Below are 13979 nucleotides of genomic sequence, written 5' to 3'. Positions count from 1 at the left end.
CCCCCCCAAAGCTCATCAGAATGAGAAATATTACACACAAGAAATATTTACAATAGTGCTGTCCTCTGGCAGTGCGGAGTGGAAAATTGTTTATTTATGACAGAATATCCGACACTAAAGAGCAAATCAAACAAAAAACAAGTCATAAACTATCTGTTAAGTATAAAAACTTGGAAATTGAGCAATAAAGTTGGTAGAAGATTGTTTATAAATGAAAATTGCACACAATCACAAAAAAAGGAAATGTTCCCTTCCTTTGTCTATTTTTACAATTCATTGTGCTATATATGAAAACTCAAGACAGTTATTTCAAAATGCATAGTATGTGTTAAAGGATCTTTAAATACAGCTCACCTAATGCTCCCAGATAAGAACAGTCATTCTTTTCTAAATTTTAAAATTGCTCTTAAATAAATTCTGGAAAGAAAGAAAAAGAACTTCTCAAAGCTATGTTGAAATGTTCTACAAAGTTCATTTGACTGATAATAAAATACGATAAAGTAAATTAAGATCTATTCTAAGGTCAGTGTTAATTTAAATGATTGTTTGGAATCTAAAACTTAAACATAATAATGCTCCCCAAATCTTAAAAAAGGCAAGTAACACATATTTCTGGTATTGTAGCTCTTTTAGTATATCAACAATAAAATTTGCCGAGGCAAAATGTTTCCAATAATTTAGAACAAGCTTTGTGTTCTGACCTGAAATATGTTTTTTGGTAACTACAAAAAAAAAAAAAAACAGTTTTTAAAATACTTGAAAATTATAAAGTTTAAACCAATTAATTTCATCAATGTTCTGAACTAAATTCAAACAAGAATCAATTAACAAGAAATGCTTCAAATGACTGAAACAATGACGTGAAGAAAAATTCAAAAGAAAAAAACTAGAAAAAGATTTATGCAAGATTTAAAAATAAAATGTTTTCAATCAACAAAATTCATAACACAATAACTAAGTAGTACTTTAAAATAGCTGGGAATAAAGCACATGTAAATACACTGTTAATGTGAATACAGTCATGATCAAAGGTTTTGGCAGTGACACATGGGTCTTTCTGTTTTTACGGCAAAAGGTCAATTTAGTTATCAAACTTTCTCATTTAAATGAACTTTATTGGCTTAAAAATAGCCAAAATGACATCACTGCATTGCCCAATAGCTAAAAATACCAGTTAATTTGAATAAAACCGTAAAGGAGAACAAATAAAATAATTGTATCAACCTAATTAGTTAATTAACTGCATTATAAAAGGGGTAAATGTGATGGAGGCCTTTGTCATTTTGAGTTAGCAGTAGTTCCCTCCAAAAGAAAGAAAAAAACATGCAGCAACTGGTGACATACTGGGCTCATACATAAGGAAATCTGCAACCAATATTGCAGGGGACATAAACATTTAAGGGTCTTCAATTGATTTTGTTGTAGAGAAAATGGTTTTATGGTGTCCAGGAGTGTTGAGCAAGCGCCAGAAAGAATGCGCAATGGCAATACCAACAGCGCAGAGCTAGCTCGACACTGGCCTAAAAGAGGAAGATGGATTTAAGAAAAGGAAAGAAAGAATGATAAATGGAACACAGGAAAACACCCGCAGAAAGAGAGAAACCACAGTGACAAACCACATTTGCATATTGTCACTGAAAAGCACAATATGCTGTTCAGTACAATTACTGTACTGAAAAGTACAGTAAAAGTAATTATAACACGATGTATTTTGTGGCAACCGCGGCCCAATATAGAGTGCATCAGTAAACACTTGCGAGAGGGTGTTAACGCACTTGTGTGGCTGTATAAGGTTTCTCAGTAAGAATGTGGGGTAACACGTTGAAGCGTCTTTCGGTAAATAATGACACATTTAATGCAGACATGGATTAAAAGTTGCAATAACTTAGAATTATTTGGTAAATAACTACATTTTTATCCAAAGTTACATTAAAAGTCAATTAAAAGAATCAACTTTGCACTGAAAGTGTAATTATTTACCAAATAACACTTCATGAAAACAGTCAAACATTCATGAAGTCTCCTACATGTTCATGACAGATGCTTTGTCATGTTCATGACAATGTAAAGTCAAGTCTTATGCACACCTCTTCAATTAAAGTGTTACCGAATGTTCACAATCGTCGGTGTGAGGAGCCACAGACCTGTCCCCAAGGACACCAGGCAGACATGGAGGAGATCAGAGCCACCGACAGTCAAAGGTCCCCCAGCTGCGCTGATGCAGATCCAGCCATGGACACCGAGACCCGAGATTCACCCGAGCACAGAGAACCACCAACACACCGGAAGGCTGAGGCACCAGGCCCCGTATTTGTTCCACTTTTTATTAACGTCTTACGTGATGCGTTACAACCTATACAAGATACCCTTTTGTATTTGTACTGTATTTAATCTCTAAATTAGTGTCAACACCATAACTTTTTCCCATGACTGCAAAGTAACCGAATCATTGAATTTTAAACATCATTGCTCACGCAACGTCTTGCCAAGACATTCACAGCAGCTTTTCTTAGGCTGAATCAAGTCGAAACATTAAAATTAATATCCTGCTTTTACGGTTCTCCAATTAATTACATAGCTTCAACCAACAGCATGGTTAGTTTGGCATTTAACACCAGAGCTTTGCATATGCAACATAAGAACAAAATGTAAAGTTAAATGTCTTATAAGGAATGCTCTGGAATACTTGGATCATATTTCTGGTTTTGTTTTCATTTCAGGGATCAAGTCAGGAGTTCTTCTACTGCTCACACTGCAAGCCAGGAAATGTTAAACTCTGACTCAACAAACACTGCAGTGCGGCTGCGGTTTGCTTTCTTATGATAAACAAAATGTTATTCCAGGAAGTCATAAAAGAAAATAAAAAAATCTGGATCCTGACCACTTAATTGAGATCACAGCCCTACAGTGGAATTGTGCGTGATCATGTGTCTGCGCAGGTTGCTCGGGTTGTTAAAGCTGGCGGTGCACTGGCTGCACGAGAACGGCTTCTCTCCAGAATGCGTCCTCAGGTGGATCTTGAGGCTGCCGTTCTGCGTGAAGCGCTTCCCGCACTGCGTGCAGGCGTACGGCTTCTCGCCCGTGTGAATCCGCATGTGGATGGCCAGCGTGGTCTTGTTCGCGAAAGTCTTGCTGCACAAGGAACAAGGTATGGGCGACTCGCCGGTGTGGCCGGCGCGGTGCACGATAAGTTCCTCGCGGCTGTGGAAGCGCTCGCCGCAGAAGCCACAGTCCAGGGATTTGCTGATCGGGTTGGGGAGGACGTTGTGCTGTTGAGAGAAGTGGATGGGCTGTCCATTTGCGTCCACCGCGGGGGAATTTAATGCTTGGTTCCCTGCTGCTGAAGCTCTCCGAGTGGGAGGATCCCTTTCGTGTTGAATGTTTCTCACCACTTCAGTACGGTTTTCCTGCACCGCTCCTACCGGTGCACGGCCATTCGCACCACTCGTGAAATTAAGAATCGTCTCCGGAGGGATGCTGTGGTCAGACAGAACGCTCAAAACCTGAAGTTCAGAGGCAGAGAAGAGGATGTCGCCGTCCTCCTGCAGAGGGGCCTCTCCCACGCTGTGAACATTCATGATCCTCAGCTGCTTGTTATTATTGATCAAGCAGGATGAGCCGGATGAGTCTAAGCTCTGATTCCCTGCACCCTGCATGCAATCCTCTCCAAAGTTATTTTGACCTAAAAAAAAAAATAAAAAGGAACATCAACGTTTATTTATTACACATTTATCGTTATCTTGCCAACAAAACAGAACAGGTGAAGCCGACTCACCAATGTCAGGCGCAGATCCTACAACATCATCCTCATCTTTGATCAGAATGACCTCTGGACTGTCCACATCTGCACACTGGCAAACAATCAGGCAGAAACCTGAGCAAATCAACACGTCAAACAGACTCACAACAACATAAAACTATATTCACCTGCACTTGGACAGCGGAGGAAGACGACTTGGTTTGGGTGACAGAGGTGGAAGCAGTTTCAAGAACTGTTTTATCACCCTGTGCTGGCTTCATAAACCCTGCTGAGAAAGGAGAAAGTTTATGCTCAAAAACAGCAGTTGGTATAGATGAACATTAGTGTTCAGAACTGTGAGGAAAAACACCACAAAGATTAATGAGGCAAAGTCTTCTTTCGTTCAAGAAGGCTCTTCAAATGTACTTTGTTGTGACAGGCACAGCACCAATGCAGAATGACCCTGGTACAAAGTCAACCTCTGGTGGTCAGTTCAGGTTAAAGCAATACTAGAGGCCGATACAAAATAAGATGTGAATAAAAAAGGGAAATTATGTTGATATCCTCCTTCTGGTTCCGACAATAAACTGACACAAAGAATACATATTTTCTTTCTTCAATCACTATAAGTCCAGAACAAAAAAAATATCTGATGTATAATATAAATAGGCAACATTGCATTTTAGGTCTTTCTTAGCATATGTTGAACATATATTCTTATTGCAATGTCACTGTTCTTTGTAATAGCAGATATTATTATATTCAATAAATAATAGCTAATAACCTAAGTATCATGCATTCAGACTCTCAAGGCTAGTGATATATCTCCTCTAAAAGATAACTGCTTTTAAATGTCATGTTAAAATGGCTCAAACAAAGATAAATATCTGAACATTTAAAGTTGTAGCACCTCTTATGGATTGCTATTTTGTAGTTTCTTTGTTTATTTCTTCACTTATCTTATCTGAATATGTTTCTTTGTAATTATAGCTCCACATGTTAACTTTTGAATGTATTAAAGTCTTCTTTTGCTGTAATTTTATTTGTATTATTATTAAATGTTAACTTCGAAAAGCCTAACCAAGGACAGGGCTTGCAAATAAAAAAATTTAAAAAATGAAATTGGGCCCCCGAAATCTTGTAGCCCCAAAACAATCGTGGGACCGGCCCTGTTGGTAACAACGTAGTGCTCTCCACGTGTGGGGCGTCTTTTTATTGTTATTAGAGTAAAAGTAGTGCTTAAAAAAAGGAAGGTGGTTACCCTGCAGTTTTGGCCGAGGTTTGGTTACATTGCCCCTGAAGGCAGAGAAGCGGCTGGCCGGTCGGTTCGTCCTGGTTTGGAGCTTCAGGGAAAACAGCTCACTCCTCATCACCTTCATCCTCGTCCTCAGGTTTTCGTTCTCCCTCAGACTCTGGCTGAGATGCAGCCGCATAGACTCGGAGCTCTCCGAGAATAGCTGTACGATCTCCGCTACGGCAGCTTTCACCAACACGTTCATGATGGACAGAAGCTGCGACTCCATGTTGAGGCTGCCGAGCGCCGCTGGCATGTCTGCGGACATGTTTTACAGGGAAGTATGTTGGAAAACAACACCGCAGGGTCTCGGTCTATGTGTGTTAGCCCTGAAAACGAACTACACAACAGTCTTCCTTCCGGGTAGTAAAGAGGGCGACTACCGTAACGCTGAGATAGAAGACGCAGCTCCTTATTGTTGGTTCAAAAGTTTTTGTTGGATTAGTGGAAATTATGAAAACTTTGTCAGATATGCACTCGGACCTTAGGTTTTCTGTTAAACATATCCTCTTTTTTTACTGAAAGGTTTCAGCCTTCATACGTTTTTATTTATTAATATTTAGGTATTCAGTGTTCTGTAAAACATTCAGTCCAGATATGGTCAGTCTATAAATTGTGTTCATGTTTGACATTAAGGGGATCCTAATGAAAAAAAAAAGCTAATTTATATCACATTTCAAACTATAATTTAAAGATCCACTGACAAAAGTAGATTAATGCAGTTAATGTTTGACCAACCCACTGTATTTTCGATTTAATACTAGATGTGATTAAATGCAATCTTTAAAGTCCAACACAATACCAATATGGTAATAGTAGGTGGCTAAATTTGCATGAGTGCCCCTCGGGTAAGCCCCCACCGCCTACCAACTAATCAAAATACGAAAAATCTTCAAAATCCTCCAGCAGGTCAAAATGTAATGCAATTCTGCACAAAATGTTTGAACAAATTAGCATAGACGTTTAGGCAATGGTACTTACTTGTACAGTAGAGCAGTCTCAGAAAATTGTGAAAACACTCCATCAACAATATGTAGAAAAGTGTTGTACATAGAAGACATTCAGGAGGAGGAAATGTATAAAGATCTAGCTGCCATTGTTGGCATTGCTATTGACAACAACTGGAGGAAAATACATAATTCATCACTGAATCAATTTTAACTTTCATTTACTCCTCAATAGGGCAGCAGACCCCTACAAAATGCTGGAATTTATGCTTACACTCTCTCCTATACTGAACTGCTCTGAGCAGAAAATCATATTGTTAAAAGCCATTACTGAACATGCTTCATTAACAGCATGTATTTGTTTGTATAAGCTAAACTAAAAAACATTAATGTTACGGTTATTGTTATGCTTGTTTGTTCTTTCAGTAACAAATCCACCAATGCATCTTTAATTTTCATTCAACGATTTCTATGTGATACTTCCATCAGTCATTTCATTATACTTTTTTTATTTACACACATTTATGGGAAGAATTTATCTTTTTTGGAGTGTGATTAAAATAAAGTGATAAACACAGCACGAGAGACAAAAAAAATTTCCATATATTTGGAACATTAAACAACTAGCATCTGAGTTGAGACAGTTATATGCAGCACTGAACTAAGTCATCAACAACAACAGTAATCTTTGGTCTTTTCAGTCTTTTGTTTTCTGTCAGTGTTGTTCTAAGTCTGTGCCTCAACCAAAACTCCCTCAGCATCTTCATCCTGACGCCTCGTTGGGCAATCTTCCTCCTCTTCATTTCCCTTTTCTGCTTCTTTGTCCTCTTCCAGTTTCTCCTCTTGGTTCTCCATTTTCTCACAGTCAGCACATAATTTCTCTCCTGCTGCTTCACTATCTTCCTCTTTCTCCTCTTTTTCGGTTCCAGCCTTCTCCTTTTCCTCCTTATCCTTCCTCTCTTTCTCTATTTTAGAGAGGCTGTGGCAGAGGGACTGCACATATGTGAACACACACATCGGGTCTGGGTGATTTCCCATCATGATCATGTCAGCCACTTCCAGTAGAGGGCAGCAGTCAGCCAGGGACCTGGAGGGAGAAGGCAGCAGAGAGAGAAATCTGATGAGCCACAAAGGTCAGAGAAACATCTTTGTTTCTACAGATTTTAATGGGAACTATCTGGTCCCATTATATATCTCAACCACCCTGAATTTAAAGGTCTTTAAATGTGGTATTTAATTGTTAATATGTCTAAAATGAAACAAGTCTTTACTCTGCTGTTTGGAAGGCCAAAGTGAAGTTTTTCTCCCTCTCCTGTGGTTTCAGTGAGCTGTAGTCGAAAGCTTCCGGGAAGAAGCGATGGATTAGAGCACAGAACGCCAGCCCATCACTCCAGGACGAGGAGAAGTTTTCAATGTTTACACCCTACAGGGATCAAAGAAGAGTATAGGTAATATCTTCTTCTTGGCACTGACATCATGACCTGAATCTGATGGGTTTTTGACGGGTTCGACATGTTGAATTTGCCTCATATTTGCGTGTCTTGTTGCGGCACCACTGAAGAATCTTCTGTTTGATTGAAGCTCCAGTTGCCATCGCTGTAGTAGACTTCTGAATTTTGAAATTGCGAGCTATTGGTGTCCTACAAACAAAAAGGAGAAAGAAAATGCAATTTCCTCAAGCTTTTTGGAATCTCATTTTAATGTACCATAAAAGTTTATAGATATTTCGGCTGTTACTCACTCTGGAGCACCTTGTTGAAACTTAGCAATAATGTCATTTCTATTGGACGCTCTAATGGAACGTGCAGAGGCTCTTGGTCGAGAGATGGAGGAGGAAGAGGCCCCCTTTCTTTTAGGCTTCACTTGTTTTTCTGTCTCCTTTGCCTTTCCTTTGTCGGCCACCACTTTTTCTTCCTGTTTTGTATGTTTGTCCTGCTCACTTTCTTTTGGTTCGTTGTTTTTCACATCTTCTCCTTGGTTTTTTACCTTTACTCCCTCCTTGTCCTTGATCTCCTCTGTGATGTTCCCACCTTCTTGATTGTGCATCTCATCCACCTGCTCTTCTTTCTTGTCACTATTCTCCACATCTTCTTTCCCATCTTGTTTCTCTGTTAATTCAGCTTCCTTCACCTCATCAGCTGTGGACCTATTCTCTTTATCTTGTCCTCCCTCTTCATCACACTGAGAGACATCCTCCATGTTGTTATCTTCAGCATTAGCCTTATCTTGTGCTTTTTCTGCCTCCTTGCTCTCTACAACACCAGTTACCCTTTGACCTTCTGTGGTGTCCTCTGAGTCTTTACACCCGTCATCCAGCGCTGGCTTGTCAAGCTGGACAACAAGACAGGAAATACAACACTGTATCAAAGTGAATGTCATTAATTATGCCCTCCCTTATTTAAGCTATATTTCAAAGTCACGCAACAAACAACTTTAATAAATAAAAAAGAAATGGACACAAAACTTAAAATTTATGGTGAAACCAGAGGAGGCCAAAATTATCCACATAGATTTTATTTTATACATACAACCCTGAAAAACTTGGAGAAATGAATCTCATTTTGTTGCTGAGAATTCACACCATTTTTCTATCAACAAGCTTCTTACACAATTCTGACTGAATTGTGTAAGAAGCTTGGTACACAATTCATCCAACATGTTTCTACTTGGTAGAAACTTGTTGGATGGATTCTACCATCTGGCAGGATTGGCTGCCTGCCATTGTCCCAGTTTTTAAGGAAACATAACATTTTTAATGTGGTTTTTGGTCAGCTAATTTACATTCAAAAGTAGTTTTGATTAGGATCATTATACTAATCTAGTATAATGATTGATTATACACCTCGATCCTGCGTCAAGGTGTTGACGCAGGATCATTGTACTGCGACAACACCTGTGTTTCAGTCATGTAGCTGTATATGTAAGATCAATTTAAGGAATTTAGGAGTAGTACTTCCTGAATAGCACTCTACTTTGTGCAATGGAAATGTACCACTGGCACTGGAGCAGAGCCTTGTCATAACACATGACAGCTGATCCAGTATTTAGGTGTAAAAGCCACCCCCCAAACATGATTTCTGTAGCTGCATTTCCCAGTCTTTGTCTCTTCTGACCATAAACATTTCCTGTAAAGATCCGACTTATCCACGTGGGCAGCTGCATAATTTAGTTGATCTCAACAGTGTTCATTTTGGAGAAACTGCTTCTTTCTTAGCTTTTATGCTCTCAGTCCATGGTGATCTTCAAATTACGCAAAGACGAAGGTGTTCCTGCGTTTTCCGGTCAGTTCCTTGGTTGTTGTTAGACATCCTAACCACTTTCTATTCCTCTGAAGGCAACATTTTGGGATGGAAGCTGTGGTACTTTTCCTACTTCATCTGTCAAATTATATTTTTCATGAATTCAGTGAAATAAATTCACACAAAGTTTTCCATTTAATAGGTTAAAGTTCAAGGATCCCATATAAATTGTTTTGATAAACTCAGATGTAACAGTTTATTGCAGAGCGCACATAAAGGGACGAAACAAGGCATTCGATGCGTTATCCAAGATTCAGACGGCATATTTTATTTTCACTGGGTTCAAACATCCATTTTTTGTTAAATGTTTAATAACTTTCATCGTCTATGTAGCACTTTGGTCAATCTTAACCAAAAATAGTTTTAAACCACCTCATAATGTACACCACCAATGTACATATGAAACTTCTAAATAAGAGTAAATATAAAATCCTAATTTTTGAACTTTTAGTGTTGCCTGATCTGAATCTTTGCCCCGTCTTTTAATGACCTCCCACAACATTTACATCGGGGCAGGTTTCCCAGCACAGAGTCATCGGGAATAGGAAGCCCCAGTGAGCGAGTACGCTCAGTGTGCATCACCCTGTATAACAAATGAGTCATTCAGTAAAGAGTTAGAACAGGTGCAATGCGACATATGCAGCCAGAATCACGGATTCACGACACCTGCTGTGGCCACAAATGCGCCGGTTGAACGATCCCTGTATGGACTCTAAAATGCCAATCACCAAATTTGCGCCGTCATCTTTCATACAAATCACTAACATGTGAAGCAAAGCACAAAACTGACCTGGTTATTGTTGGTGGTGTCTGACTGGCAGGTCATTTCCTTCTCTTGGTTTGGTGGTTCTTCATCCATGATACCAAAATAAAAGCAGTTTGTCTACTTTATCAAGTTTGTTTCCCCTTTACTTTCCTCTAAATCTAACAAGTTTAGATCATGTTACTTATTCGTCTCAGTTTCTGCTTCACCCTCTCAGGCAACACTGCTCTGTAGCAGAGATGCGTTTGTGGTTATATGCCTTCACCCCCTTTTAGCCAATATCCCCCTCCCCCTGCTTTGTGAGGATTCCTATTCTTTATCTGACCTTTTGAACACGGGTTCCTAAAATAGAGCCATAGGCCCAGTCCTACTGGCCTGACAGCTGCCTCTGCTGTGGAAACCACAAATGTACACAGATCCACAAGCAGCAAACCCATTTAATGTACAAGTTCTCTCTAGATAGGTTTCATTTGTGCATAAGCAGTTCTGTGATGAAAGTGTTTAACCTTAACTTTGAGTTAATTACATCATGGTGACAATGAAAAACCTAGATGGAATCATCATCAGCAAAACACTTGCAATATGCTTAAGCTGGACCCTCTAAAGAACCAAGCTATAGCCGTAATTTAGCAAGTAGATTTTGCTCCAGTTATGTGTGCAGCACTCTACTTAAACATTCCAGCAGCGAACCCACGACAAACCTTTCAGACAAGATTGGGAGACGTTTGCAGGAGCTGCTACAGTTCTTAGAGAACTTTGTTCCAACAAGCATCTCACCCACTCAAGTCCCACAGTAGCAGACAGTACCATGGGCTGTCAACTTCACACTTTGTAGTTTGCCTCTCATGTTTTAAATAGACACTTAATTTTGTGCAATACTCTGACAAGATATTGGAGGAAAAGTTTATTAAAAGATGTAGTACATCCTTAAGACGCCATCTACAAGAGAAAATCCAGTTAAGCCAATGGCAAGATACATTAGTATGTTACAACTGTCAACCCACCTTTGTCATATTTATTACCAAGACCTTAAAGGGGCATCTTGGAGCCTCTGCTGCTGCTGAGAGCCAGGGTTCTGTGGAACATCAGAGCCATGTTCTTTCAGATAGTGGGTGGTCTGGTAGTCTTTGCCCTTCTCATAGTTTTTGCAGATGCCAGGAGGGTACAGTCCATACAGGAGCCTGTAGTCAAAACCAGGGTAAGGGTAGGGAAAGGGGTAAGGAAAAGGGAAGCCCAACAAGCCACCCACACCAGAAGCTGGCAGAGTAACAGGTGGAAGACCAGGCCCCGCACGGTCAGATGGGTAACCAAACGCCTCAGTTTGCTGCTGGTAGTTCCCAAGCTCAGCCTCCTTAACATTAGACGTTTCTCCAGACTGAAGGGTCGGTGTAGAGGGTGCTGGAGGGAGTGGTGATCCAACAATGCTCAAGCCTGGGTGTTTGTTGTGGTTTCCTCAAAGGCTTGAGGTGCAACAACCCACTCCATCTCTGGAGAGATGGCAAGGTTTCAGGTTGGTGTTCAACATCTGTTGCAAGCCCAGAAGAAGTTTGGTTACACGTTTCAGGAACTTACCAGGCAAGTTAGCCCAAGTTCCAGCCTGTGGAGGAATGGCAGCATATCCTGCTTGAAGAGGCACAAAGGAACCAACAGGAAGAGGCACAGAAGCACCAGTGACATATCCTGCAACAGATCTTGCTTGACCAGGCACAACAGAGCCAACAGGAAGAGATGCAGAAGCACCAGTGACGTATCCCGCAACAGATCTTGCTTGAACAGGCACAAAGCCAAAACCAGTGGTATATCCTGCATGAACATACTGGGGTGAACCTAGATATTGACCCACTGGCTTAGAAACACCTCCATATGTGCTGTAAAATACAGGTGCAGAGTAGCCAGTGGCAGATCCCTGGTGAGAGCCAACATTATCAGCACTTGAGTCACTGGGTCTACCCTGGCTTTGGGATTTTGAACCTGTGTGAAGAACAAGATTCAGAAACAAGTTCAATTACATGTGTCCCCCCTCTCCATGGTTTAATAACCTCACCTTTTACTGGAGAGCCATGAACAGCCACAAGCAGCAAGGCAAAGAGAGACACCCTGAAACATATTAAATATTTAGAAGACTTTACTTTTAACCAGTAAGACATACCACAACCCTTACTATTTTTGTGCTAGCAAGGAGATGGGCTTTCAACCTACCTCAGAAAGACCTGTGCAGTCACCATGTTGAACAACTGCTGTGATGCCAAAGACGAAGGTAATGGTTTATAAATATTGCCAGGGGCCAATCAAAGCCTAACAACACACAGCTGATGATGACTGACTCTCAACAATGGGGACCAAAACACAGCAAATCTCCTGTCTACACTTCAGTTCAGTAGTTGGGGCAATGATGCTAGAGGGAAATTTGGATAGTAAAAGTATTTACATTTCAGTTCCTTTTTGGAACTGAAATGTAATGGTTGAAATGGTTCAACCAGGGAGCCCAATTGATTTTCAGACAGGGAAAAGAGCTACCAATGCTTTAGTCATGAAGCTTGATCAGTACATTTAAAGATTTTGTACACATTTTCTCAGTCCATTTTTGTTGGCTGAAGATCTAAACAGCTATCAGCCCATATCTAAACTGTATGGTCTTGTTGAGACTAAACTCTGGTGACCATCAAATGGAGTAGATTTAATTTTCTGTTGGCCTGGTGGTCTCAGTACAAATCTAAATTTGTTTAATTAAGTGTTTGATAGTTAACAGCACAATGTAGTCAGTTCTTTTTTTTATTATTATTTTGTTTTACATTAAAAAGCAGAGCAATAAAAACCTCTTAAATCAAAACAACCAAACGTGTCTCTTTCTGGGACCACTTACTTATTTTGCTCATTAGTTATATCAGATACGTTTAGCTAATTTCCAATTTTATGCACTTTTATGCAATGTTAAATGTCACAGTTCCTACAATTGAATATTGTGAATATTATTTGCGATTGTTCAGGTTTGCAAATTTCATCTCTTTTGTATTAAAATATATATGTTGCGTTATAGACTTTGCATATTAGATGGTAATTATGATACACACAAACAGGCTTGAGCATTGTTGGGCCACCACTCCTTCCCAGCACCCTCTGTACCAACCCTTCAGTCTGAAGAAACTTCTAATGTTGTGAATAAAGCTGAGCTTGGGAACTACCAGTACTTGATACGTACTTGATGGTGTGTATAAAGATTTGCTGTGGGAAAAACTATCATAATGTTGTCTAATCACCTTTTTTTTCTCTTTAACAGGTTGTCTGACAGATCAAATTGCAATAAAATGTATGAGATGGCTAAAATTTGTGTATTCAATTTAATAAAGGTCACTTGAACTGCAATTTTGGCAAGGGTTTTCCAAAATGAGGGGAACTGACTGAGACAAAATAACTCAATCCACACATGGACAAAGGATGACTCGGGCTATCATACTGTGCGGCGATTATATTAGTAATGGCCCGGTCAGGGTACTGATTGTATTAAATGATGCAATGCCTAAACGGTCACACGGTGGCGGAAGAGGGGTTTTTTTTCCCCCTTTCTGCACCATGTCCTTTTATGGGCTCCGTACAAAACCTTTATTTCTGGTTGGCGACTACATAATTTATGCTCTCGATAGACCTGAATTAAAAAAAAACAAAAAAAACCGGGACCGGTTTGCCCCATGGTTCCTCTCTGGGTATTTTGGACCCTGGAGATGCTTGGAAACCCTTGTGCGCCTCGCCCACCTAATGCGAGGGGTTTTTCCTGTCTGGTTCCAGCGACAAAACAGTCATGGACAATGAGGTCGCTGTAGGGGATCTCAACACGTCACGTAAGTGATTCTGCCGTGCAATGACTCCATAAGGAGGAATGAAAATATTCAACGCTATGGGATCTTGATGCACAATCGCACCTCATCACCTGCTGATATCA

General features: G+C 40.1%; 2 protein-coding genes across 3 annotated transcripts; both read right to left on the bottom strand.

The window, feature by feature from the left end:
- Positions 1–1966: 1966 nt before the first annotated feature.
- Positions 1967–5508, bottom strand: LOC103471356 (oocyte zinc finger protein XlCOF7.1-like). Of its 2 annotated transcripts, none has more exons than XM_008420301.2 (4): positions 5001–5508; positions 3928–4025; positions 3776–3851; positions 1967–3682 (listed from the first exon to the last, which is right to left on the bottom strand). In XM_008420301.2, exons 1-4 carry the CDS (start codon positions 5299–5301, stop codon positions 2895–2897), a joined length of 1263 nt encoding a protein of 420 aa, XP_008418523.1. In that variant the 5' UTR covers positions 5302–5508; the 3' UTR covers positions 1967–2894. The 2 variants fall into 2 exon arrangements, with proteins under 2 accessions (XP_008418523.1, XP_008418522.1); XM_008420300.2 differs by having other exon boundaries at positions 3928–4028; positions 5001–5507.
- Positions 5509–6427: 919 nt separating this feature from the next.
- On the bottom strand, positions 6428–10318 carry smtnl1 (smoothelin-like 1). Its single transcript, XM_008420302.2, has 5 exons — positions 10070–10318; positions 7722–8311; positions 7506–7620; positions 7252–7403; positions 6428–7067 (listed from the first exon to the last, which is right to left on the bottom strand). The coding sequence occupies exons 1-5, from the start codon at positions 10136–10138 to the stop codon at positions 6707–6709; spliced, it is 1287 nt and encodes a 428-aa protein (XP_008418524.1). The 5' UTR covers positions 10139–10318; the 3' UTR covers positions 6428–6706.
- Positions 10319–13979: the final 3661 nt, after the last annotated feature.

Source organism: Poecilia reticulata, linkage group LG10 (assembly GCF_000633615.1).
Source record: "Poecilia reticulata strain Guanapo linkage group LG10, Guppy_female_1.0+MT, whole genome shotgun sequence".
Lineage (NCBI taxonomy): Eukaryota > Metazoa > Chordata > Actinopteri > Cyprinodontiformes > Poeciliidae > Poecilia > Poecilia reticulata.
The sequence above is the reverse complement of the archived record's forward strand: the minus strand, read 5'-3'. Positions and strand labels throughout refer to the sequence as shown.

Coding starts and splice junctions, on each gene's coding strand:
- smtnl1 (XM_008420302.2), bottom strand. CDS start 10,138: ATGGATGAAGAACCACCAAACCAAGAGAAGGAAATGACCTGCCAGTCA. Junction 8,312..10,069: donor ACACCACCAACAATAACCAG/GTCAGTTTTGTG, acceptor CTTGTTGTCCAG/CTTGACAAGCCAGCGCTGGA. Junction 7,621..7,721: donor TTTCAACAAGGTGCTCCAGA/GTGAGTAACAGC, acceptor TTTTGTTTGTAG/GACACCAATAGCTCGCAATT.
- LOC103471356 (XM_008420300.2), bottom strand. CDS start 5,301: ATGTCCGCAGACATGCCAGCGGCGCTCGGCAGCCTCAACATGGAGTCG. Junction 4,029..5,000: donor ACCTCGGCCAAAACTGCAGG/GTAACCACCTTC, acceptor CTCCTTTCTCAG/CAGGGTTTATGAAGCCAGCA. Junction 3,852..3,927: donor CCTCCGCTGTCCAAGTGCAG/GTGAATATAGTT, acceptor ATTGTTTGCCAG/TGTGCAGATGTGGACAGTCC.